This window comes from Anas acuta, chromosome 5 (assembly GCF_963932015.1).
Source record: "Anas acuta chromosome 5, bAnaAcu1.1, whole genome shotgun sequence".
NCBI classification, from domain to species: domain Eukaryota; kingdom Metazoa; phylum Chordata; class Aves; order Anseriformes; family Anatidae; genus Anas; species Anas acuta.
The window spans coordinates 47,560,670-47,584,803 of NC_088983.1; the positions used below are offsets into that span (position 1 = coordinate 47,560,670).

The 24,134-nt window shown below is 46.8% G+C and overlaps 2 protein-coding genes across 12 annotated transcripts in view; one reads left to right on the forward strand and one right to left on the reverse strand.

Moving 5' to 3' along the window:
- The first annotated feature begins 2,011 nt into the window (after positions 1–2,011).
- CCND1 (cyclin D1) lies at positions 2,012–18,373 on the forward strand. Of its 2 annotated transcripts, none has more exons than XM_068684569.1 (6): positions 2,012–2,032; positions 2,465–2,824; positions 4,357–4,572; positions 5,101–5,260; positions 10,655–10,803; positions 18,172–18,373. In XM_068684569.1, the coding sequence occupies exons 2-6, from the start codon at positions 2,627–2,629 to the stop codon at positions 18,196–18,198; spliced, it is 750 nt and encodes a 249-aa protein (XP_068540670.1). In that variant the 5' UTR covers positions 2,012–2,032; positions 2,465–2,626; the 3' UTR covers positions 18,199–18,373. The 2 variants fall into 2 exon arrangements, with proteins under 2 accessions (XP_068540670.1, XP_068540669.1); XM_068684568.1 differs by having other exon boundaries at positions 2,018–2,032; positions 16,293–18,373.
- Positions 7,041–24,134, reverse strand: part of LTO1 (LTO1 maturation factor of ABCE1) — a 28,438-nt gene continuing 11,344 nt past the window's right edge. For 5 of the 10 annotated variants that reach the window (XR_011097240.1, XR_011097234.1, XR_011097238.1 and 2 more), the window contains one exon: positions 18,276–22,831. Coding sequence is in view for 2 of the 10 variants with exons in the window: in XM_068684576.1 (XP_068540677.1) it covers positions 22,817–22,831 (15 nt within the window). In the remaining 8 variants the exon portion in view is untranslated. Of the gene's footprint in view, positions 9,797–13,364; positions 14,402–18,275; positions 22,832–24,134 lie in introns of those variants that run through there. The other 5 variants (XR_011097241.1, XR_011097237.1, XR_011097235.1 and 2 more) reach the window with 3 other exon arrangements.

Below are 24,134 nucleotides of genomic sequence, written 5' to 3' on the forward strand. Positions count from 1 at the left end.
CGCGGGCCGGGAGGCGAAGCGCGCTCCCGGGGGCGGGAGGCGCGCGCCCGCAGCCCGGCGGCACGCCAGGAATGCGCGCGCCCGCGGCTTTGTCAGCGGCGGCGGCGGCGCGCGGGGCGGGGTGACGTCATGAGAAAGTGCCGGCGGGGGCGGGGCTGGGGAGGAGCGGGGCGGGGGCACCGGCACCGGCACCGGCAGCGGGAGGGGGGCGGCACGGCGCGGAGGGCACAGACTGACGGACGGACGGACTGACAGACAGACTGACTGACGGGCAGCCCCGGGCTCTTGTCCCACGGACCGGCCCCTGGCCGTTAAGAGGCCGTTAAGGGCCGTTAAGAGCCGTTAGAAAGCCGTTAAGAGGCCGTTAAGGCGCCGCCCCCCCCCGGCAGGTAGCGGCGGGGCGGGCCCCGGCCGGGCAGGTGCGGGGCGGCTCCGGGCCGGGCCGGGCCCCGGGGGCCGCCGAGCCCCTTGGGGGTCTCCCCCCCGTGTCCGGTGCCCTTTGTGCCGGCGGGCGCGGGCGGCCAGATCTGCCCGGTAACAGCGCGGCGCCGCCATTGGCCCGCGCTAATGGGCGCTTCCTGCGGCCGCGCCGCCCCGCAACGCGCCGGGGGCTCCCCCGGGCCCTGCGCCAGCGCCGCGCCCCGGCCCCGGCCCCGGCCCCGGCCCCGCTCCCGCCCCGCGTGCGAGCGCAGCGCCGGCACCTGAGGGGCGGCGGGGGGTGGCAGCGGGAGCGCGCCCCGGGGCCGCCCCTCCCGGCTCCCCCAGCCGGCCGCTCCCCCAGCCGGGCCTCGTGCCTGCGGCTGCAGGGTCCCCACGTGCTGCCCGGCCTCGCTGCGCTGAGAGCACCAGGCACAGGCACAGCCATGGGCATGGGCATGGGCACGGGGAGCGGCCCCCTCGCCGAGGAGCCCTCCTGGGCAGCCCCCCGGGCTGCTGAGCACAAGGGGAACCGAGCTGCACGGGCGTCGCGTGCCCCGCGTGGGTAAAGACAAAATGGAGGCGAGCGGCCAGGCACGGCGCGGCGCGGAGCTGGGCGTGCTGCGTGCGGGGAGGTTACGCAAGCACGCAGCCCTGCACCGACATGCCCTGAGAGCCCTGGCACCGCTCCCCCGAGGTCACGCACCAGGGATGCTGCGCGGCCCTGCAGCGAGCGTGCTGCGGCCACGAGACCCCGGCACCGGCACCGCTTCGGCGATCCCGTCCCGAGCTGGGAGCGGGCTGCAGCTGGTGGCCGTGCTCAGGGTGGGCCCACACGAGGCAGCACCAGCCCTGCTGCTCACGGCCTTCCCGCTCCGCTTCGGGCCCAGGCGTTTCTCCCGCGGAGCAGCCGCGTTGGCTTCGCCTCTGGTATTTTCCAGTGGGCCCCAAGCTCCCCTATCAGCCCGTGGAAAAGCGAGGAGTAGTTTAAAGGAGGCTTTCTACCAGAAACAAAGCCAAGCCGGGCGTTCTCAGGTACAGGCAGCCCGGCGGGGCTGGGGGCCGGGAGTTATTTATGGCAGGGCCGTGTGGCCACATGTCAGCGTGGACGGGCTGTCCTCGCCGCATGGCACCGTGCAGCACAGCCGGGCACGGGTGGCTGCTGGCACCTCCCCCGGCTCATCTCCCCGTAGGTGCGGGAGGAAGCCCTGGCCACCATTTTGCTGCTCTGCGGGGATATTTTCCGCTGGGTGGCTGTGCGGTGGGGGTGGGGTGCCGAGGGCAGCCTGCCCAGCCTGCACTGTCACTCGCCATTGGTGTCCCCTGCCACCCCAGTGCCCCTTCGGGAGGGTAAAGCCTTGAAAGTGAAAGGGGAGGCGTGAAGGAAGGAAGGGAGGGAGGGAGGGAGATGCACCGTCTTTGCAGGAAGGGGGGGGGACCCCAACTCTTTTACGTTTCTGTCCTGCAGCAGAATCATTGAGGGGCTGTGGAGTTAAAAAAAAAAAAAGAAAAAAAAAAGAATGAGGAAACGGGAGAAAGCTGCTCCCTTGGGATCGACTACAAAGGCTGCACGTCCAGGTCGGGAGCACGTGTGTTTAAAGGACAGATCTTCCAGGTACGCATCGCGGAGGGCAGGCACGGTAATTGATAAGGGAGAGCGAGGCGCTGGTGCTGCCCGGCTCCCCCTCCTTGGCGCCCCCAGTAAAATAATACCAACCGCGTCTCCCTGTATTTATATCCATGTGTGCCTGTGTGTGGCCTAGCCCCATTCATCATTTGGCTCCCACTGCAGAACTCTCTCCATTTTTAAAATTATGCATGATACACTGAAGAGACAATTTGGGTTTCCCCCACCTCTCCCTTGCCCTTGAAGAAAGCAAGCCCTTGTCTCATTTGCATTTGCATTAAACCCCTGCTCTCTATAAGCTAAGCAAAGGGGAAGGACTTGAAGCCTATGGGATGGCTTTAGGGCTCTGCCCCTTGCTTTTGGCTCTCTCTCTCTCTCTTTCTCATTCTCTCTCGTGCTTTGATCTCTGCTTAACAACAGTAACGTCACAGTTTTGTTGGAAGTTAGAAAGTTTTGCAGCCTCCAGAGGGCTGTAGCGGCAGTAGCAGAAGCAGCATCCAAGGGACTCCTGGAAGGGGAAGAGAGAGAGCGAGAGACTGACTCAGTCCTTGAGAAAACTGACTCGAGACGAAGGAGGCAGACATGGAACATCAGCTGCTGTGCTGCGAGGTGGAGACCATCCGACGAGCCTACCTGGATGCCAACCTCCTCAACGACAGGGTGCTGCAGACAATGCTCAAGGCGGAGGAGACCTGCTCGCCCTCGGTGTCCTACTTCAAGTGCGTGCAGAAGGAAATCTTGCCATATATGAGGAAAATAGTTGCCACTTGGATGCTGGAGGTCTGTATGCTCCGGGGGGTTCCGCGCCGCTCCCTCGCCCCCCGCGCTCAGCCCCGGCGCTGCCCGCCCGGCCCCGGCTCCGGCTGCGGGGCCGGGGCTGCCCGGAGCGGCCCCGGCCCCCCCCCGGCGGGGCGGCCGCGCACCCCCTGCCCGCGGGGGCCCCGCTCCGGCGGCGGCCGTGCGAGGGGAGCCGGGGGCTGAGCGCGGCCGGAGGCGGCCCCCGCCCGGCTCCCTCCCGGCCCCGCCGGGCAGCCCCGGGCCGGCCCCGCCGCGCAGCCCCCGGGCGGCTGAGCGCTGCCGGGGGGTTTCTTTAAAATTAATATCCCTGTACACGTATGCAAGCGCTGCCCGTGCCAGTATTACGCGCCATCTTTGTTCTTTTATTGCAGAGCAAAAAAAAAAAAAAAAAGTGTTTATTAATCGGCAGAAAATTAGAAAGTCCCGGGGAGCGCGCCAAGGGCGGCCGGGCGGGCGGGGGGGAGCGGGGCCGGGGCCGGGGGAGCGGGGCCGGGGGCCGGGGGGAGCCCGGCGGGGCTGCGGGCAGGGGCACGGCCGGAGGGGCTGCGGCGGCCCCCGGGGAGCGGCGGGGTGAAAGTTTCTTTGTTCGGCGCCGAGGGCGGCCGGAGCCGCGGTGCCCCCTCCGCGCCGCGCCTGTGCCGCGGCGGCGAGCCCGGCGGCGAGCCCGGCCGGGCAAAGCGAGGGGGAAAGGGCCTCGGGCAGGGGCGCGACGCGGCCGGGGGGGCTCCCGGCTGGAGCCCCAGAAGCCGGGCTACATTTTCGTGCCTTTTGGGCGGCCCTGGGCGCCCGCGATCTATTTTTAATTAATTTTTGAAAGCGCAGCGCCCTGCCTCGCTCTGCGAAGCGTCGCGCCCGGCCGCGCTGCGGGGCGGGAGAGGGAGGCGGTGGATTTCACTTCGGGGAGCCCCCCCGGAGCCCCCCCGGCGGACCCCCGGCACCGGGCTCGGTTAAGGACCCCCGCCGCTTCGTTTCGGCTTTTTTTCGGAGCCCGGGGGATTTTTTAAATATTTTTAAATATTTTTTGAAAAGATGACGTCTGGGGAAATGAGGCTGGACGCCACCTTTGTGTCTCGACCGGAGAGGGGGAATCGGCGGCACAAGGGCGAAGGGGATGGCGAACCCCACGCCGAATAAACGGGGCCGGGGGCCAGCCCTGCCCCGCAGCCCGCTGCCAGCCGGGGGGGCTCCCCTCGCCCTGCCCGAGCCCGTTTCTCCCTTTTTTCGTTGTTCCTTGCAGGGGCCGCCGAGACGGGGCCAAACCTCCCCGGCGCTTCCCCCCCTTTTTACCACGCATCGCCCGCGGCTTTCTATCGCCGCGTTTCCCCCCGCTTTGTCCCCGGTGACTTTCTCTTTCATTTTCCCTGATGCTCCCCCCGTGCCCCCGGTGCTCGCCGTGCCCGCCTCTCCTCCTCCAGCCTTGCCCTGCAGAGCCGGGGCCGGGGCAGGGAGGCAGAGGGCGCCCGGCTTTCGCCCCCGTTGCATTCAGCACTCAACGACCTCTCTCCCTCTTGCAGGTTTGCGAGGAGCAGAAGTGCGAAGAGGAAGTTTTCCCCTTGGCGATGAATTACTTGGACAGATTTTTGTCGTTCGAACCCCTCAAGAAAAGCCGCTTGCAATTGCTCGGAGCTACCTGCATGTTTGTGGCTTCCAAAATGAAGGAAACTATTCCTCTGACCGCAGAAAAACTGTGCATTTACACAGATAACTCCATCAGACCCGACGAATTACTGGTAATTGCACGCTCAAGCACTTCAGGCCCAAACGAAGCCCCCCCCCCGGGGCCGCCGGCCGGGACCCCCCTGCAGCGGGGCGGTGGAGGGGGCTGCCGGACCCCTGCGCCCCGGGGGGCCCGAGTGGCCCCCACCTCCCCCGACAGCCGCAGCCGGGGGACGCCGAGGCCCCGGCGGCCAAACGGGGCCGGGCCGGGCCGAGCCGCCCCCCGCTCCCCCGGGCTGCGGCCCCCGGGGCTGCCCCGGCCGGAGCCGGAGCCGGAGCCGGAGCCGGGGCCGGGGCCGGGGCCGGGCTGGGCGCGGCGCGGGCGCCCCCTGGCGGCTCCGCGGGGTTCGGCGCTGCCCGGGGAGCGGCGGGGGGCGGCCGGGCCCCCCCCCTGGCCGCCAGCCCCGAGGGGGGCTCGGTCCCGGCCGGGCCGCGGCGTGGCGGGGGGCGGCCCCGGTGCGGTGCTGAGCGGAGCTAACCACGCTTTCCCCCTCTTCTTCTTCCTCCTCTCCTTCCCCCTCTCCTCCCTTTTGTTTTCGCAGCAAATGGAGCTGCTGCTGGTGAATAAGCTGAAATGGAATCTGGCTGCAATGACCCCCCACGATTTCATTGAACATTTCCTTACTAAAATGCCTCTGGCAGAGGACACCAAGCAGATCATCCGTAAACATGCTCAGACTTTTGTGGCTCTGTGCGCTACAGGTATGAGCCCTGCACGTTAAGCAAAGTGTGTCGCTCCCCTACACGTGCCCAGCCCCCGGCTCCTAACGCCTCCCGTAGCTATGGCCTACCATGAGCCCCCAGGGCTGCAGGGAGGTAGTTTAAGCCCCGATTTTTGCCCTTGTTGTTTGCAGAAGGTGGATTACTTTGCAGAGGTAAGTTTCTCAGAAGATACTTTTCTTCTGAGCTGAATGCGTTTGGCTGGCCGGGGTGAGAAGCGCCCCACTCTGTGTCCCAGCCACCGTGTGCAGCCCCGTGCCCCAGGATTCGTGCAGGGGCTGCAAAAGGCTTGCTGCCTGTGTGGGGAATCCCTCCGTGCAGATCCGTTCTCAGACGGCCTTTAAAAGAGGAGGGAGACTTTGCTTGTGAATAGCTCTGCGTGGGGGTTTTAAAACTTCCCTCTCCGAGTTGCCTCTTCCCCCTGCTCCGTGGCGGCGGGTTGGAGGAGGGCCACGCGGCACAGAGGCTTTCCTGGCACCAGACCCAGCCCCTGCCATCTGCACCCCTCTGACCACGTGCTGAGCTGGAGCCATGTGCAGGGGCGGCCTCCAGAGGAGCCAAAGACGCCGACCGCTCGCTAGGCCAGGTTTGCAGAGGCCTGATCTTTGGTTTCAAGGGCACCGTGCCTGCGCGCGCTGGTCCTTTGAAGTTCCGTGTTTGCATGCAAAGTGTGTGTGTGTGTTTGTACGTGTACCGGCTTTACCCGCTGAACCCTAGCAAAGTGGGAAGGAAAAGCGTTTTGGGAGAGCCGTTCTGATCGCCAGATCTCGCGCGTCCCGCAGGCCGGAGCGGAGGAGCAGGGACAAAAGAAGTCCTAGAGGGAAGATACTCTGTTTAAACAAAACGTGTTCGGTGCATTTGCTTTTCGTATGACAAGACAAATCCAGGAATGGCAAAGGAATAAGGAAGAAGAAGCAGCCAAAGCAAATGTTCTTTTGCAGTAGCACGTAAAGAGGAATGCCAGACACTCTGTTAACACTGATAAAAACGTAGTGTAAAGGAGATACAGCGCTGTATTAAATGTTAATGCTCAGTAGCAGCTGTGCTAAAAAAGAGACCGAGCCTGCATTCGGACATGCGGTGTCCGCACTGGAAAACCTTGTTGGGATATGTGTGGTTAGTGAACCCAATTAACGCTGCATAGTTTATTTTCCAGAGATGGATTTGGTTTAAAAAAAAAAAAAAAAAGATTGAAGAAAGATTGCAGGCACTCGGAAGAAAAAAGTCGTTTTCACAGAATCAGCCCTCCTGCAAAGCCTAAAGATAGAACAACCAAACCCTAACGGAGACATCTGTAAACACTGGCATTGCTCTCCATCTTGGGGCTAACATCCGAGCAGCGGGCAGCTCCCAAGTTAGCTTGCCTGCAGTAATGCTCCGTGTTCGGAGCGCTGCAACCTTCAAACAGCCTTCAAACTACCTGCAGCAACGCTTTGGGAAAATCGGACCTACTCTCCGTGACAGATTCTACCAGATAAGGCCGCTGGGACTCTGAAGGTGCAACTTGCTAAGTTTGACACCACCTCGGCCGTTTGCTAAAAAGAACAGCTACCTGGCCTCCCCTTTGGATATGGGGATGTTTAACCTAGGTTGTTGTGCTGGCAATGAGAGGGATGAAAACAAGAGTAGTTCAAAGGTTGGAGACTTGCTAAGAGTCCAGTACTTTGATCTACTGTCGGTGTTGTTATGTTTCTTTTAGGAAGCACATCCAGAGCCTTTATTTAACACTGCTACACACCACAGCTGGAGAATGGATCAGTAAATGAGAACCATGTTCTGGGAGTTTTACTGAGCTTTTAAAAAAACAGCGCTGAGCTCACCAGAATTGGGGCCCTCTTCAGCTCCCTACTGAAGTTGGGAATATTGCCTGGGGAAAGAGCGCTCAGGAAGGCTGCCACTAGGCTCTGTGTTTTTATTGTTATTTTTGGATGTCAGGATTCTCTCTACCTCTTGCTTTCCTCATGACTTCTTTGTTGGCTAGTGAAGATAACATGTGGCTTAAGTAGCATCTGGACTTTGCTTTGCTGTTGCTGGGTTGTGTTGTATCTCCCTTTGCCAAAACGAACCTAGATGGACTGCAAATGCGTTGTGCTGCCTGGATGCTGTGGGGCCCGATCCAAAGTCCACTGAAAACACCGTGAAACTCGCTGAAGTGGCCTCAGGGGCAAGCGCAGTGTATCCTCAGTGTGAAGTGTACAGCCTGCGTCCTCTACCAAAGGAGGGGCTCGTAAGAAGAGGCGGCGAAATAATGCTTGCTTAGAAAATAAAACCTCCGCCAGTTGGCTTAACAAGGCGAAGGCTGTGGAAGTGTTCGTGGATGAGTGTGCATGTGTGTTCGCTCCAGAAAGAGAAGGTTACGTTGCAAGGTGAAGTTGAGGGGAATTCCTTCTAAGCTCCCTCTTCAGTTGTCTGGCTAGTAGAAGTGGATTTGTTTGATTTGGTTTAGTTTTGAAAAATCCATTTTCACCAAAGGATGTCTTTGTGCTGTGGTAGGTTTGGGAGAAAAAAGAGAAAAAAAAATTACCAGGGGTTGTTTGAAGTTAACACATAATTGAGCTTAATGAATGGGGCTTTGGCATGGCCGAGCAAGGCAGGGAGAGCTCAAAAGGAAGCAGGCCTCTTTTGGCCCAAGTTAAGACCAGTGTTGAGGGAGAACTGCAGCTCTATACAAGCATAACAATGAATAGCAACAAATATTGGAGCTTCAGCATTTCATTATGTTCCTCTGGTTATCAAAACATACCGGGCTCCTTTTATATTATTATTATTGCTATTATTACTGTTGTTGCTTTCCTCCTTTCGGATGGAGAAAGAGAGATCTCCCTTTGAAACAACTGTGTTACAATTCTCCTATTCTCTGGCCTTTATAAAATTGGGAGTCTCAAGGTATGTGACCAGTTGGAACCTGTTGCATCTTGCAGCAAGTGATTTATGTTCGCAGTTTTGATTTGCCTCAATGAAAAGATTTTCATTCATAGCCCCCAGCTCTCCAGACGGATGGAATTGCTGCTCCATTTAAAAAGGAAAAGGGGTGACTCGCCTTGTTAGGAATTTTTTTTAAAGCGCTGCAGCGCCTATATGCCTGCTTTGTCCTCCCTTCAGGGTGGCTGGCATTCTTCTCTCTCCTCCCCCTCCCCTCTCTCTCTCTCTCTCTTTTTAACAACGCTGAAGTTGTTTATTCTTTTTGGATGAAGTCTCAGATAGGCTACTGGGGATGTGTGCTTCAATTGATGGGGCCCCCTACCCCATTGTGGCTGTGTCAGGTCTAATTCATCTCACCGAAGCCCCCTTGTTCCTGGGCGCTCAATAGCGCAAGATGAGGCGATGGAGGCTGACAATGATGCCACACTCTTCACTTGGGGGCATCCAATTACAGGCGAGAGGGGCCCCCTGATTAATATGCTGAAATTAGTGGCCTCTGCCACAAATAATTCCTTGTTGAGTTGCAACAAAAAGGCAGTCCATGCTGCTTGTCTGGAGTGGTTATAGGGACAGACACAAACTGGTCATTTAAACTTCATTATCACTTTTCCACCTTGGAAAGAATGAGGGTGTGACTATGAATTCATGTTCTTGTTTACTGCTCCATTTGAAAGAAGAACGCAAATATTAATGCCAAACGTGATCCTGCCAGGACAGACCCCTTAAACTGACACATCTTGGTCACCTTCTGTTTGTGGAAATCGGCAAATACCGGCATGAAGTCACTGCCACTGCATCCCCTGGATCCTGAATCTTGGTGGCGTTCACAGTTGCCCACTGAAAGCCCTTAATGCTGAAGTCTACCTGCTGCTGTGTGTCAGTATTTCAGCTGGGGACCATCTCTGGAATGCTGGTGTTGTCAGTAACCGACCTGAACTATTTCGTTTTGGGCAACGATAGAAGCTTGCCAGGAGGTGTGTGTATTTGTGTCTGTCCGGAAATAGGCGGATTAGGAAAAAGGGGTAAATTACATTTGTTTTAAACACGGTAGCGTACACGAGATGGCTTTAGACCAAGCTTGCCTTGCAGCTTGCAGTACATCACAAGAGTTTGGCCACCATTAATTGTATTGGTTTTAATTTGGAAGGTTCATAGGACGCGGGGTGAAATGCCCTTTTGAAGGTGGGTATTGGTCTGAGCTGCAATGGAGCATCAGAGATGTCTGAACAGATTCAGAGAGAGGACTTCCACAGAGTCCCAAAGTCTTTAGTTTCACTGGTAAAACATTTACACAAAAGTTATTTTATCATAATAAAGGAGATGCATGATTTAATACTTAAACTGTTCCACTGAGCACTCTAAGCTGTCCATGCCTTTGATTTCATTCAAGGGTTTGACAGATGGTTTATATTTTTTCGACCCAGAGGAAGTTGTATTCTGATAAAAGCTGAAGGAATGTATCTCAGGTTCTTGTGTATAATGTGGCATTTCCCTTTCTTCCTCACAAAATTAGATGTTTACTCGTGCCACTTATTTCCTTTTGTTTCCGATTCTCTTCTAAGGTGTACGCTGCCATGGATCAAACGCATTCCTGTTCTGCAGAAAGAGTCTTAGCATTAAAATGTGGATTATTCTTATTAAAAACACACACACACACACCAAAAACATGCTAAATGGCAGAGATAGCCCCTTAAGGAATCATGGGAGTGGCTTTGTGGAGAGACCTACAGCAATGCAGTCTGGAAGGGGGCCCAGCCTCTTGTCAGCATGGTGTCACATCAGAATGTAACTGATTGTCCGCCAATTCTTGGGACCCCCGTCACTTAGTTATGCCACATTTACATTAAATCCCTGTTGCCAGGATGGATGGCAGCCACTGACAAGAGGCTAGGTTGAGACAAAGCATTTTTAAGATGAAACCTTAATTTAAATATGGATTATCTGCCTCCTGACGGGGTTAAGCACTCTTTCTCTTTCTTTCTTTTTGTCGATGTTCATTAAGGCTATATTCCTTTGAATGTCAGTGCAAAGGTTTCTGCTTTAAAGGGCCCAAGGACTCCTGATTAGAGTGCACCTAGGGTCTGACCGCGCGAGCGCAGGTTCTCTCGGATGTATAGCGCTGTTGACCCCAGTGGCATTATCTGTATGAGTAAAGTATTTTAACATTCGAAGAATGGGGGCCCTGCTTATGATAAAAATCCCTGAAGGTGAAGCCTCCCAGGCTTCGTGCTAAGCAGGGCTACTCACTCAGCACAGTTGCTCGCGTGGCTGAGTGTCTGCAGGTTGGGGCCTGTAGCGGTGCGGAGCAGGAGGCAGCTTCTGCTACCATTTCCCTTCCTCTGGATGCAACAGTTGGCAGCTGAAGCCACGCTGGTAGAGAGTGTATGTGTATGGGCAGGCTTCTCCTAAAGCAATCATTTCAGTCTTTTTTTTTTTCCTTCTTTCTTCATACAGATGTTAAATTTATTTCAAACCCACCTTCCATGATCGCAGCTGGCAGCGTGGTAGCAGCTGTACAAGGCCTGCATCTGGGGAACACTAACACTTTCCTCTCCTATCAATGCCTCACACATTTCCTATCACAAGTTATCAAATGTGATCCGGTAAGTGACTCTTCTCAGTTGATCTCCTGCCTTAGAGTTTAAGAATGAATGTCTGCTTGCTGCGTAGTAGCTAATCGGGCAGTAAATCTTGATAAAGGTCAAACCTCAGAGTGGGTTTTTTTTGAAGATGTTCGCTTGTGTTCGTCCTAGTTACTTAGCTGTCCTTATAGCCATTAATAATCAGTGATTACACTGCTGCAGGTCACTGATAGGAGTGCCACATCCAGCTCTGATGTTCGTGAGAGGTGTATCTGACAATGCCAAGGAAACCCTGATCTGATTTTGAACAATTGCAGAAGCTGTATTTGCTTGTAGGCAATGAAACCAGCGGTCTGTGTAAAACAAAACTTTTAAAATAAGGCAAGGAAATAGTTACTGAGATTGCAATAAATGGACCTCGTGGTATCTCTGACCTTATCTTTGACCATTCTTGAGGCCTTTTATTGTGCCAAGTGGTGTGAAAAAGCCCTTCTTAAAAGAGTTCTAATGATCTAATTTGGTTTATTACGTGCTAGACCTGCACAGTAGCTGGTATTGAATTCCTTTTTGGAACAAATGTTTGTCCCACGACTTTCTGACAAGGTAGATGGTCCTCACAGGACTCTCATTTTGCCCTGCAGCTTCCAGGAGATGCACATCAGTAACTAGTGAGCAATAAACCTTTCATGAGTGAATGGGCCAGGAAGGGAGCCTACAAGGAAGACCTAAAGTCAATGATCCATGTCATAATGGTGTGTGAAGTTGGGGCAGAGTTGAGCTTTGTTTTGTAACAATGTGGAAGACCAATAAATAGATGCTTTAAAAAGGTTCTTGTGAGGTCTCCAAGCGCTGGACAATGAGTCAAATAAAGACAACTCTGTGGTTAGCGGCAGAACCTTTGAGATGCTGTTAAATTATTTTACACGTTAATAATTTAAATACATGGAGAGCTGTATTAGTCCAGACCCTTCAAAACTAGTTTTGTGTAATTGGACTTCGTTGACAGGATTGAGTGATTTGTGGAAAGACAAATGCATCATAGTGAATTACTCACAAAAGAGTATTTTACGTTAGACTATGTGAAACAACTGCTGACAAATACCATATCACAGACTATTACTTTGATCACCTTTACCATGCTTCAGAAATTGGCATGTTATTTTTTGCTATTTAGATTACTGCAGCTGAAGTAGTAATGGATCCAGTGCTGGTATGTTAAATACTGTAGGAACTTCAAATGCTGAAATCATACGCTGTAAATATCCTGCTGCTCAGTTTGGTGGGCACATGTCATACTTTTAGTGAGTTTGTGAACAGAGTAGATACGTGAGTGTATGGTTGGCCTCTATCCAGTGCGAGATATTCGAAGCAGGTACTGGGGACAAATACTAGGCTTGCTATCGGTACTGATAGTACCTGATTCAAACAAAAATATTACTTAATCATTCCTGATAGAGAGCATTGAAATAAATTCTCTTACATCTTGGAGAACAACAGCATGTCCTTACGTGACTTGACTTAGTTGATGACAGAGCTCTTTTAAAAGAAAAAGAAGTTTTACCAAGAAGAGAATGAATGCTTATTGCTTTTTATTGTCCAGAGTCATTGTAAGGTCGCAATCTGTATGACCTGAACTTAAAACTAAAAGCTTTGAAAGGAAGTAACTCCCTTCCAGCTTTTATTGCTAAATATATTTATGTGTTAGAGCAGCTAGAGTTAGAAGCGTAAGGGTTTTTGTATATGTTACTACAGAAAATAAGGAGCATAAATTTTTACCTTACGTACATGTATGTTGTCGTGTTTGTAACATAATAAGGGTAGAGCATCTTTCACTGCTGCTGATTGAAATAGAGAAAATTGTTCGGTTTCATACACAGTGCGATTCTGCTGCAAAGAAAATTCCCTGTGAGACCAGCCCCTGTAACCCTGCTATTGCTTGTACCTGTTCCGCTAGCACCTATGTGAAGTTTGTTATGTGATGGTTCCCCTTGTCAGACTGCACGATTGAATACGCTTTGTATTGCATTGTCTTGAAATATTAGGAGCATGCATTTATTAACAACATGGCTAACGTTCTCCCAGATTATCTATTAGCTAGAGCAGCTGTTTGATTTCAGGTTACATAATTACGCTTTTTTACCTTTAGTCTCAAAGAAAGCTGAATCTAAAGTAAAATGAGTATCACCTGATTGGAATTCCTTTATGGTTCATGTTTACATTGGTAGGAGTCCAATTTCCCATTTTGCCTTTGATCAGGGGTAATTAGAAGTCAGATAATCACAATTAGAAGTCTTGGGCTGTCTTCCATCATTCTATTCTTGACCCCATCATCCAAACAGATTGAATTTTACCTGACATTCATTTCCAGGCCAGAAATTTGCTAAACTAGATTAGATTGGGTTTCCATGCTGTCAGTTAGTACATTGGAATTCGTCTCCTGCCTGCCCCTACTCAGAGGCACCTTCAGACATGTGCTTGTTATCCAGAACGGGTCAGGCAGTAACAAAGGATTTTCAAGCAGCTTCTTTTTTTGTTGTTGTTTGTTTCCTTTAGTGTATCTGACCCTGGAGTCTGATCATGTCTTGTGTGTTAAAGGTATTTGACCACTACTAAGTCTAGTCTTTTTTTTTCCTTTTTTTTTTTTTTTTTTCCACTGAGGAGCTTAATTAATCCAGGAAGGGTTTATGACCTTGAACAAACTGTGGGCATTGAAAATTTGGGTAGTGAAGCAGAAAAGTTGTTGGGAGAAGTTATCAGAATAATGCACAAGTTCAGTATTTGCTTTTCTGTGTTAGGAAGTATTTTTGCTAAGAATGAAAAAAGCTTTCATTAAGTTGGTCACAGTGAATTTTATATTTTGCAGTTATTTTTGCTAGTTCTAAGATTCCTGTAGACAAACTACTCATCTAATAGTTATCTGAATAAAAAATGATTTGAACCAAAATGCCTAAATCACTTAAAAAAAAAACAAAAACATTCAGTCATTTGTAACATAAGAGTACAGTTCATAATAAATTGTAAGGATTATGTTTTACAAAAATACAGATATAATAGGCTGTACTCTGAGAATCTCACAGGAAAAAAAAAGCTGTGGTCAAAAATTACCTTTAAATGATGTAGTCCTATGTAATTATTCATGATTGGAGTCCAGAGGGAGACGAATAGGTAATTTAAAGAAATCCTTTTGAATGGCTTGAATTTTCAGAGCTCAAACATGCTATATGCAAATAGCATTAAAAACCAAACCAAAAATGGGATTTGCTTTGGTCTGAAAATAAATTGGCTTTCAATTTGGAAACACTACCTTGTTATAACACTGCCTGGCACGCTACCTTGTTGTCACAGAATTATCCACAAAAGTGTCTGGATTTGTAAAACTGAAAATCTCCCCAAACCTCTGTTCACCTACTATTTAACACACCCAAGTGCGGCTGAGGTACGTGCTGCAGGACACACGAGTAGGAGCCTTGCAGTCAGGCCTGGGCTGTTGCATCTTGCGACGGGGTGAAGGGACTTCATCGAGATCTTACTGTGGAGGCCAGAGGAATGTAGGAGCCAAAGGCATCATGACTCTAGGATATGAGGCGTTTCTTTTTGTCATTTAAAACGCTGTGTGTCTCTGTCAAGAGGAAATATTACACTAGGGTTTAAACCAGAAAAGGTCATAGGTTATGTGTTTTCAGTGAGCTGTAACTGATGGTCTGATCTGCTTAGAGGTAGGATTAACCTCCCTCTCTCTCAGAAAGGACTTGCAGAGAATTGTTTGCTTGGGTTTCTAATCTTATTTTACCCCAAATGCCATGTGCCCTTATTGGTGGCAGAGGAGATTCTTGTGGTAGTGGAATCAGTGAAAAGCTGGTAGATCACACAAGAAGCCTCTGAATGAAGGCAGAATTGAAACTGGGAAATAAAGAAAACAGCAGGCAGGTCACCCTCTCAGGAAAACAACATTCATTCTCAGTCATGCACATCCTAACACTTTTGACGGCAATTTATCATGGAAGACTGGGTTCACCGCAAGGGCTAACACATGTCATAGGTTAAATCAGAAAAGGCGATACTTAAAGGAAACTTCAAAGTCCTTAATACACAGAGTTAAATATGTTGGGAAAAAGCGTATGATGTTTGTTGTAAAGATAGGAGTAAACAGCACGCTGGAGGAATTTTGGCAAAATGTAGTGTGATTGTTTTGCCTGTTTGAGGCACCAGTTGTGTGTCCTTGCGATGGGTGTATGTGGCGCTGAGGAACACAGCTGTAATGTGCAGGAAGTTGGACAGGTTGAGCTCGCAGGCTTTCTCCAGATTTCCTTGCTGTGGACCAGTGGGTAGAATTGGCCATACCTACTCTGGGTATGCTTTAATGGCTGGGGAAGTTTTCCCTTTTCCCGCAGGAGAAGAGCACTTGGTGCTTTTAATTCAGGCTGAAGTGGGTGCAAAAGCGAGGCCCTTGCACCCTCCCGGGCACTTGGCAGGGTTGTGTAGACATTGAGGGCTGAGAAACTGGTTGTGAAATGAGGGGAAAAAATTCTCACCTGAATTGAACTGTTAAGGTGACTGCAGGAGCAAACTGAAAGCTTGGCAGCACTTTATAATGCGTGGTTACAAAGATGGTCAGTGGTGGTCGGTGATGTTCTGTTCAGATGCTTTCTGAGTCAGAAATCAGTTCACTAACCTGAGCTGCCCACTGCTGTAGCTAGTAGCGGTTGGCTGGCAACTTCAGGTGTGTATATCTAAATACAAAAATATGGCACTTCTATCTAAGAACTTTGTATCATCAGACCTCAGCCTGGGGAAACCACCATTTATGGCCATCCCTTGTAATAAAGTGCACTGCTGAAGTTTTTTTTTTTTGCGGTAAAAGTAGAAATCATGACGGCATCAGCAATACTTGGACCAGCCCTGACTCCAGCCCAGTTTTATGTCTTTTCCGTTACATTTAATTATGATTTGATTCACAGTGCTGTCCAGTCAGAGATCTTGTGTTTTTGAAAGGTCTAAAAGACTGAGGTAAAAGATGGTACGGATGGATTTGCACGTAACTGCTGAAGTGTTAGCAGCCCAGGCAAGAAGCACTGCAGTAAAGCTCCAACAGGCAAGCTCCATCTTGCTGTGCCAAGGCCCTGCCAGGGAAGCGAGTGCCTGTGTGATGGTAGCGGAGCGCTCATCGTGTTCCTCCTGTAGTGCTGAGACTAAGAGCAAACTGAGAGCTGTCCTTTGTCCAGAGGTCCGTGTATGGAGAACGCTCGCATTGGCCATGAAATAGATGGCAGGAGTCAGTTACTGAGTGCGGGATCCAGGTTAGCACCCTGCAGCAATTTGGGTAGCTCATCCAGTGCTCTCACTAGTTAGTGTTCCTCTTGCTCTTCCTGCTCTCCTTTGAGTGTGCTGCCCTCCCAGATAACGTCATTGTATTTCTCTTGGCTTTTCAAGAGATGGTACGTGGTCTGTGGTCTTTGTATTTTTCTAAAGGACCCTGGGTCTTTTTTCTCCTTCCATTTAATCTTCTCTAGGATTGTTTACGAGCCTGCCAAGAACAGATCGAATCCCTCCTTGAATCCAGTCTACGCCAGGCACAGCAGCACAACGTATCTTCAGAAACAAAGACTGTAGAGGATGAAGCAGACCTTTCCTGCACACCTACTGATGTGCGAGATGTGAACATTTAAGAGGACTTCTTCTAATGGGTTTGCTTGGCAAGAGAAGCAGACAAAGAAAGGGCATCTGAGAAGGAATCAGCATCAGGATCTCCCCCCCAGAAACCCTTTTCTCCAGGACATTTTTATACCAGAAGGGAAAACCCGTCTTGTTATATTTTTTCTTGCTCTGTCTCCCTTCCATCTGTGACTTCAAACAAACAAATAAACAAAAAATACCCCAAAAACTGTCTTAAAAAAGAAAAAAATAGTATTTGCATTACCCCCAGGGGTTTGTGCTACAAAAATAGAGGATTTTATACAATAATAATCAACTAGTTTTTATATTAAAGTGTTCTTGTCTGTATGTTGTAAAAATAGGCATTAACACACAAAATGTCTCCAGGGGAGGTATTAGATTTGATTTCTTACATATAAAACAAACCAACCAACCATTTTTAAAGTAGAAGAGGGTTTTTTTAGATAGTAAATGAAATATTCTTTTTTTTTTCTTTAAAAAGCATAGCTTTAACGCAGTTCTAGGCTTTTCTGTATCTTGCTTGCTTATGCATTTAGTCACTTTATAATTCATCTGTAAATGTTTATTTTATTTCCTTAGTTTTTTTTTTTTATCCTCTTCACCTTATAAATGGTTAACGTAACCCATAAGTTAGTGTATGTTAGTATACAGCATTATTATATGTTAATCTTTTTGTGTGTGTGTGTGTGTGCGTGCCTGTGGATTGCCTGTGCATTTGTAGGGTTCCAGCTTAGCATTGTTGGGAAAGGCCAATGTACTACTCATACGATACTCTATTATAAAGAGAAACCGAAATAGTGACATAATATATTATATTTTTGTAATCTTCATATTTTTGTAGTTACCTGTGTAAAAATGCTGGTCTGACCCCGCAGATATTCAGCCTAATTATGGTCAGGTTCAATCCACAGTTTAGTCTTTTTTTTGTTGTTGTTTGTAATATTCTAAAACCATTCCATTCAAAGCACTTTCAGTCCATTAGATATAGGAAATACATTCTTTTATTGTGTGGGAATTTTTTTTTTTAATGGAATGGTTTGGAAATATATTAAGTGCTTGTTCGCAAACTTGGAATTGCAAGGCAAGTGCATTTAACTATGGTGTTAGAGGAAAGGTGATTTTTTTTTTTCCGAAGGTTGCGTTCCAGTGAGAGAAATTGCATTCACAAATTGCCAGGATATCTTCCTATCCTTTTCTATAGAAAAGTTGAAGTTTAGAAATCCTTTGGTGCCAACACATCTTTATAAATTAGGGGCCTTAAAGGTTCACATATAGGACACATAGTTTAAGGATTTTCTTTAGATGTTTTACAGCTGAAGGTTTTTAAACACTAAAATATATAATTTATAGTTAAGGCTAAAAAGAATATTTATTGCAGAGGATGTTCGTAAGGCCAGTATGATTTGTAAAATAATGCAATCGCCCCTTTTTTAAAAAAAAATCTTTCTACCCTTGATGTTGCAGTTTTAACACAGCTTAGTAAAGAAAAAAAGGACACTTCAGAGACCAAACCCAAAACAAAGCAGTCTATTTGGCCCCTTACACATTTTCAGTAGCAGTCTAACCATGAAAAAAACGCCATAGTTAATAGATACGAAAATTGGAGTACTTGAAAGAAGTTCCTATTCCAGTATATGCCCCCCCCCTTTTTTTTAATTTAGCTACAAATAGAAAATTTGCACATCTTGGCTATGTATCTTTTTATTATTATTTTAGGAAGTAGCTGAAGGGACGTGGACATAGCTGTTGAAGTTGATGCTCGAGGAGAATGTGATGGTGAAATGTATGTGAGAAAACTGCCGCTAAGGTGTTGATTGTAAAAAAAAAAAAAAAAAAAAAAGAAAAAAGAAAAAACAGAAAAAAGAAAAGGAAAAAAAAAGAAAAAAAAAAGAAAGAAAAAAAGAAAAAGAGAAAAGAATAGGAGCGGATGCTCCATTTTTATTGAGCTGCTATGGATAAATTCCCAGCATGGTTTGAAAAAAAAATTAACATTGCTTTTCTGTATCTTTGTCATTGTGTTTTGCTGCTATTTTGTGGATCAGTTTTTTTTTTTTTGTTATACAATGTCATATACTGCCATGTTATAGGTTTTAATTTTCTCATAGAAAATTATATTATTGACATCATTTTTTTTGTAGATTTTTTATGTGATCAATTTTTACTTAATGTGATTACTGCTCTATTCCAAAAAGGTTCCTGTTTCACAATACCTCATACTTCAGTTAACCGTGTCTAGACCAGGTTTTAATGTTCGTACACAGTGCCTCATAGTTCTACTGCAAATGGAAATGCATCGAACGTTATTCTGAATGGGTCTCGCGATTTGCAACTAGGTTGCATTAATTTAAAATGGCAGACATTTCAGAAGATCAAGTAATGTCAGTTTTTATGGTGTTGCGCATTTTATAAAGCTGGATTCTTTGTCTGATCTGGGGTTTATTATCATAGTAGTTTTAAGCTGTGTTATTAGCCACAAGTGATATATGAAAGGTGCATTATAATATAACTCTTGTATGCCACCTGATGCGCTTACCCATCAATTGGGACACATCAGTTGGTATGATAGGTTATCTTCTGGAACTCTAAGTATTTTGTGTGTTTAATCTGTTATGATATACTAGTTTTTTTTTTTTAATTATAGCATAATGCTAATTTAAAAAGCCTGTAAATCTCATAAATAAGCCAGCTAACAGAGTTGTATGCTGAAGAATAATCTAGCTGTTGCCTGTATGCTGCTAAACCAAAACAGAATTAGAACTCTTTGAGGCAAATGCAGTTAAGATCCTACATAGTGCATAAACAAAGCATTGCAATGCTACTAGCAGTCGCAGGACCCAGGAGGACTGGATACATTCTGTCCAAATTTCAGGAACATTTACTGCTTACCTCATAAAACACTTCTGTTCGTGGCATCTCTGTGTCTCTGAACCAAACATGATTACTGAGTTAGTGGTTGTCAGTTATATTATGTGTTACACTGAGTGGCAGTGTGTACTGCAAAATTCTTTAACTATTGTATGTACTAAAAGGCCAAATCCAGATAAGTGGGTTCATGTGCCAACAGAGATGCTTTATTTGTCACATTATTATAACAATCTGTAGTAAGCAAGCAATTCAGATTTGTACATTTTTATATTGTACTTATTGGCATCACTGGTCTGAAATGCACATTTTCACCAACAGACCTGTAACAGACAAGTTTCCAGCAAAAAAAAAAAATCTTAAAAAAAAAACAAAAAAACAACAACCTAAAGTCTAGAAATAAAATTGGTAAAACCCAGTGTCTGCTTGTTGTGTCTTTTTATTACTTTCATGAATGCTGAATGGTAGTAACTACCTAATGTAATGAGTAAGCCACGAGACATTTTCTCATTTTGACTCTCCGTGCTTTAATAGTTGCAATGCTGAAAATTTTCTACTATTATTTTAGGAAAGTGTAGGCGTTTTTTAGAAATGGGTAGGTGACTGGCTGTCACGGTAATGTGTATTTTAAAAAAGCAAAACAAGTATTTGCTTAAGATTATTTTAAACATCTAAGGTAATTACTCAGAGTAAAATACCATTTGGTGGTTCTTTTTAATAAAAGGTGAAATAAAGTAGGTGTTTGGTACAGAATGCTTGTCTGTATTTATTTATCAGTGTAAGGTTTTGTGTCCTAGAATACATTAATAGAAAATAGTTTTAAAAGAAGTAAAGTTAAACAGCTTTATTTTCCTTCCCATTACCTCTTACAAAGCTTATGCATACTGTTGCATTGCTAAGATAATAAAAAATTAGGAGCTACTAAACCTAAGAACTGGACTTGAGAAGGACAAAAATGTAACAGTAATTACATGTGATTATTTATAAAACAAAACGAGAAAAACTTACAACTTGTGTCCCAGATGCGTAAATGGGATGCATGTTACCAATTGCTACAACTAGACACACCAGAAACAGCACATTCCTAGTGATGAATGGTCAAGCTTTTAACATATGTATTGACTATTTACTCTATGAAAACGTGATGTCATTACTGGCTTTAAAACAAATACACGTAAAATATCAAGTGCTTGTCTCTCAGATCAGATACCTGTTTATCTGCCTTCTGAATTTCCCACTGACTGAACTTCACAGAACAACTGATTCTATGCAATAGCTACAGTAAAGGAAGTGAAAAATGAAAACTCTTTAAGTTAACATGAGCGTGTTGGACACAGTCTAGTGCTAAATCAGCTCGTCCTACTGCAGTTACCAATAGATGGGAAGCCCCCTGTATCAGAAGAATCACAGCTGAGCCTGTATTAGCTTGATTTCCCAGCCATTTCAGACAGAAACCTCAACCACGTGGCCTACCGTAAGCTCACAGATGGGGAGGTTCCTATTTGTACATAGTGGGTCTGCAATTTTGTCCTTCAGAGATCAGGACCTCCTCTATATGGTCAAAAAAAAGGCTTTTGTATCACTGATGACCAACCCCTCTAATTTCAAATATTTTGAATGAAGACATACATACAATCTTGATTTGGGACAAAAAGCTTTTTGCTGAAAAAAATTATTAGAAATTTCAACCTGCATTTTGTTTAACATGTTAAACGTTTTTTGCCTTTTCTATGAGTATTTTTAATCTATTAAACTGACTGAGGTTATTCGGTGCTTTGAACAGGTTTAAGCCCACAGTCAGCTCTGTTAATTACATTTTCCTTCTCTTAAACACCATCTCTGAATGGAGCCTACTAAATTTGAATGTTGGGTGAGCTGTGCCAATATTATTCACATTGGAAAGGATGGGACAAGAATGTAGCAAGAAAAACAACTTACTATAGGCTGTAAAAAAATATGCACATTCAGCTAGACTATGCTCTAGCTCATTTAAAGGAAAAATGCTATAGCAACATCAGATTGAGAAACCCATGTAGAAAAATCTCCAAAAAGCATCCTCAATTCCACTGCTGCATTTAGACTGACAAAGCTTGTACCTTTACTAAACATTAAGTTCACGTATTCTTTACTAAACAAAAAAAAAGCTGTTAAATGTAAGAACTTTTAAATCTACTTACAGGCAAGTGTATTTGGCACTGTAAGTGATGGAAAACTTCAGAACGTAGGAGAGAAAATGAAGTTTCAAGCTACTAACTCAAAGGAGCATAGACGTGACCCAGGTGTGTGGGCTAGATACTCTGATACAGGCTTCTAGCGGTGGCATTGAAAAGCTACTATGGGACAAAGGCCATGAAGCTATAAATGATGGCACTATAATGAATTCACACCAACATAATTTTATGGGAAATTCATCTTTTCAGACAAACACGGTGTTTTTATGATCCCTCAAACATACCTGCTAATGGTAGTTACAGCAGCATGACAAATATAAGATTCCTATCTGGCTTTTGACTGAGTTCCCCCACAATATTCTTATATAATAATGAGAAAGGGATCGCAAAGTTTTTGACTGGATTGCACTGAAAACGTAAGGCTTGCCAGACTCCTCATTTTGCTCTTTAGGTTAATGGAGTACAAATGTAGGAGCAAGACAGACATTACCCTTCTGCTTCTTTAATGCAATAGACATTTAATAACAAAAACCAAATAATTTCTTGATGATCCCATTAGCATTTGCATAGCCATACCAAGAAATCACTAAGTAGCCATAATTTTCAGGAGCGCTCTTACCTGAAGAGGGAACTACTGGCAGAAAGACTGGGTGCTCGCAGTATATCAGGAATAAGGCACAGACACAGCATCTTAACTCTGCACGTGCCCTGCTGACGCAGAGGCACCACCCGCAGTGCATGGTCTGCTCCTGGGGCACACGCTGTGCACACTTCCACTGAACTCCTGTATTATATAAGAAAGGCTTTAATGTCATCTTCAGAGCACCAATTCCTACACAGAAGAGTCCCCAATTTTTTTTTTTGGAGCAGTCACTACTGTACACAGATTAACACTAACAGCTTTACCTCTCAAAAAGTTGCATCTCTGGATGCAGGAAGTTGTATTTAGTAGCTGCTAGAGGTATTCCCTCTTACACGGTGTGAAAAAAAAATAAATCCATTTGTGTGGATTTAATCTCTCTTCTCACTTTACTTATGGCTTACACTACTTTCTCATTTATAATATCTTTGAAGAAATACAACTTATATTTATTTCAGGTAAATGAAACACACATGTAGCAACCCATCTCAAAAACCGAACATCAGTCTGCACACTCACTTGAAGACAGAAACAAAAGATCATACTCTCTCACGTTCACAATGCATACTAAGGGACAGTCAGTCAGTACAATCTTCCCTGCTAACACGTCTGTCACATTCTGAAGCATACCTGAAAGCCAGAGACTGCCCAGTCAAATAAGACTTGGACTACATCTGCTCAGCTCTGACTAAACTGGCATGAACTGGAAAAGAAAGAAGCAAAATATGAATTTAATTAGGCAAATGTTTCTACATTCACACTTGGTAACAGATTTGGGGTGGGAGACTGTATGGTGATGGGAATCTCCTCCCCAGTAGTAAGATGCCTTCAACACAGGTAAAGCCAAACAGAGCAGCCTGGGACTGCTCGTGGTGACAATCAAACACAGGAAGAAACAACTGGTTACGAGGCTTGGGGCTGCACAGGGCTCCACACACGGATATCTAACACAACTGAGAAAGTAGAACCAAAGGTGGAGCCACCCCACGCGTGGGCCAAGCTGCAAGCCAGGACCTGCCACGCTGACTGGTCTGGGCAGGAGTCCTCTTCCCTGGACCCATGTGGTAAAGGCCGAGAGTTTGGATTTGTACGTGGAGTGTGTGCATATCACAGAAGAGAACTGCCATCTACTCACCATTCCCAATCCAAGCAACTAAATCTGAGGTTATATATTGCTGAGTGGTGTGGCTTTGTTATTTCTCCCACCCCAGCTGACTGCCCTGTGACACTTGCCTGAATCCACCCAAAGGCTGTACACCGCTGCTCGGCCTCTATGACAGCTGACAAGTCACCGTGGCCTGTGAGATGTTGCCTGCAATATCAGCATCGGTCTTCAAGAAGCCGGGCTGAGATGGGCAAATCATTTAACACAGGCCACTAAGTCACCACCAGAGCATTACGACAATTCGCCCGAGCCAGTGCAACGCAAGTGACCTGGTGTCCTAAGTCACGGCTCTGATGGTAAACTGTCTGAAACAGACAATTGAGCATTTTGATGTTTTATTTCTTCTTTTATTAGATTTTATCACTGAAGATTGTTTGAAGACGTGGTATTATTGTGGTATTATTTTTGAACAGCTTTTTTGCTCCTTGAATACACACAGGCCACAGTTCTTTGCATTCGGTTGCTGGCCACGTTAACTACTGGTCTCTTCAGCAAATTTACGCTACTCGTTATAGGTATGTTCTCTCTACAAGCACAGGCGTAACATCTTTTAAGTTTTCCAGAAGGAATCAACAGCTTTTTACTCAAAAGTAAACATTATTTCTAATAAACCTACCACATTTATTTCATGTTTTCAACTTAATGTACCTGCAGCTGTTTCAGTCATTAAGTAGGATCACTTTGTTCCTTTTAGGCAACGCATTTACCAGCCATGCATTAATTCTGGTTTCTCTTTTCATGGCAGTCCTTGGACTGCAAAGGATCAAAAAGATTCCTCCCTTACAATATCTTTCTAATATAAGTGAAACTATTCACCTGCCTTCATTCCTGCATGATAATG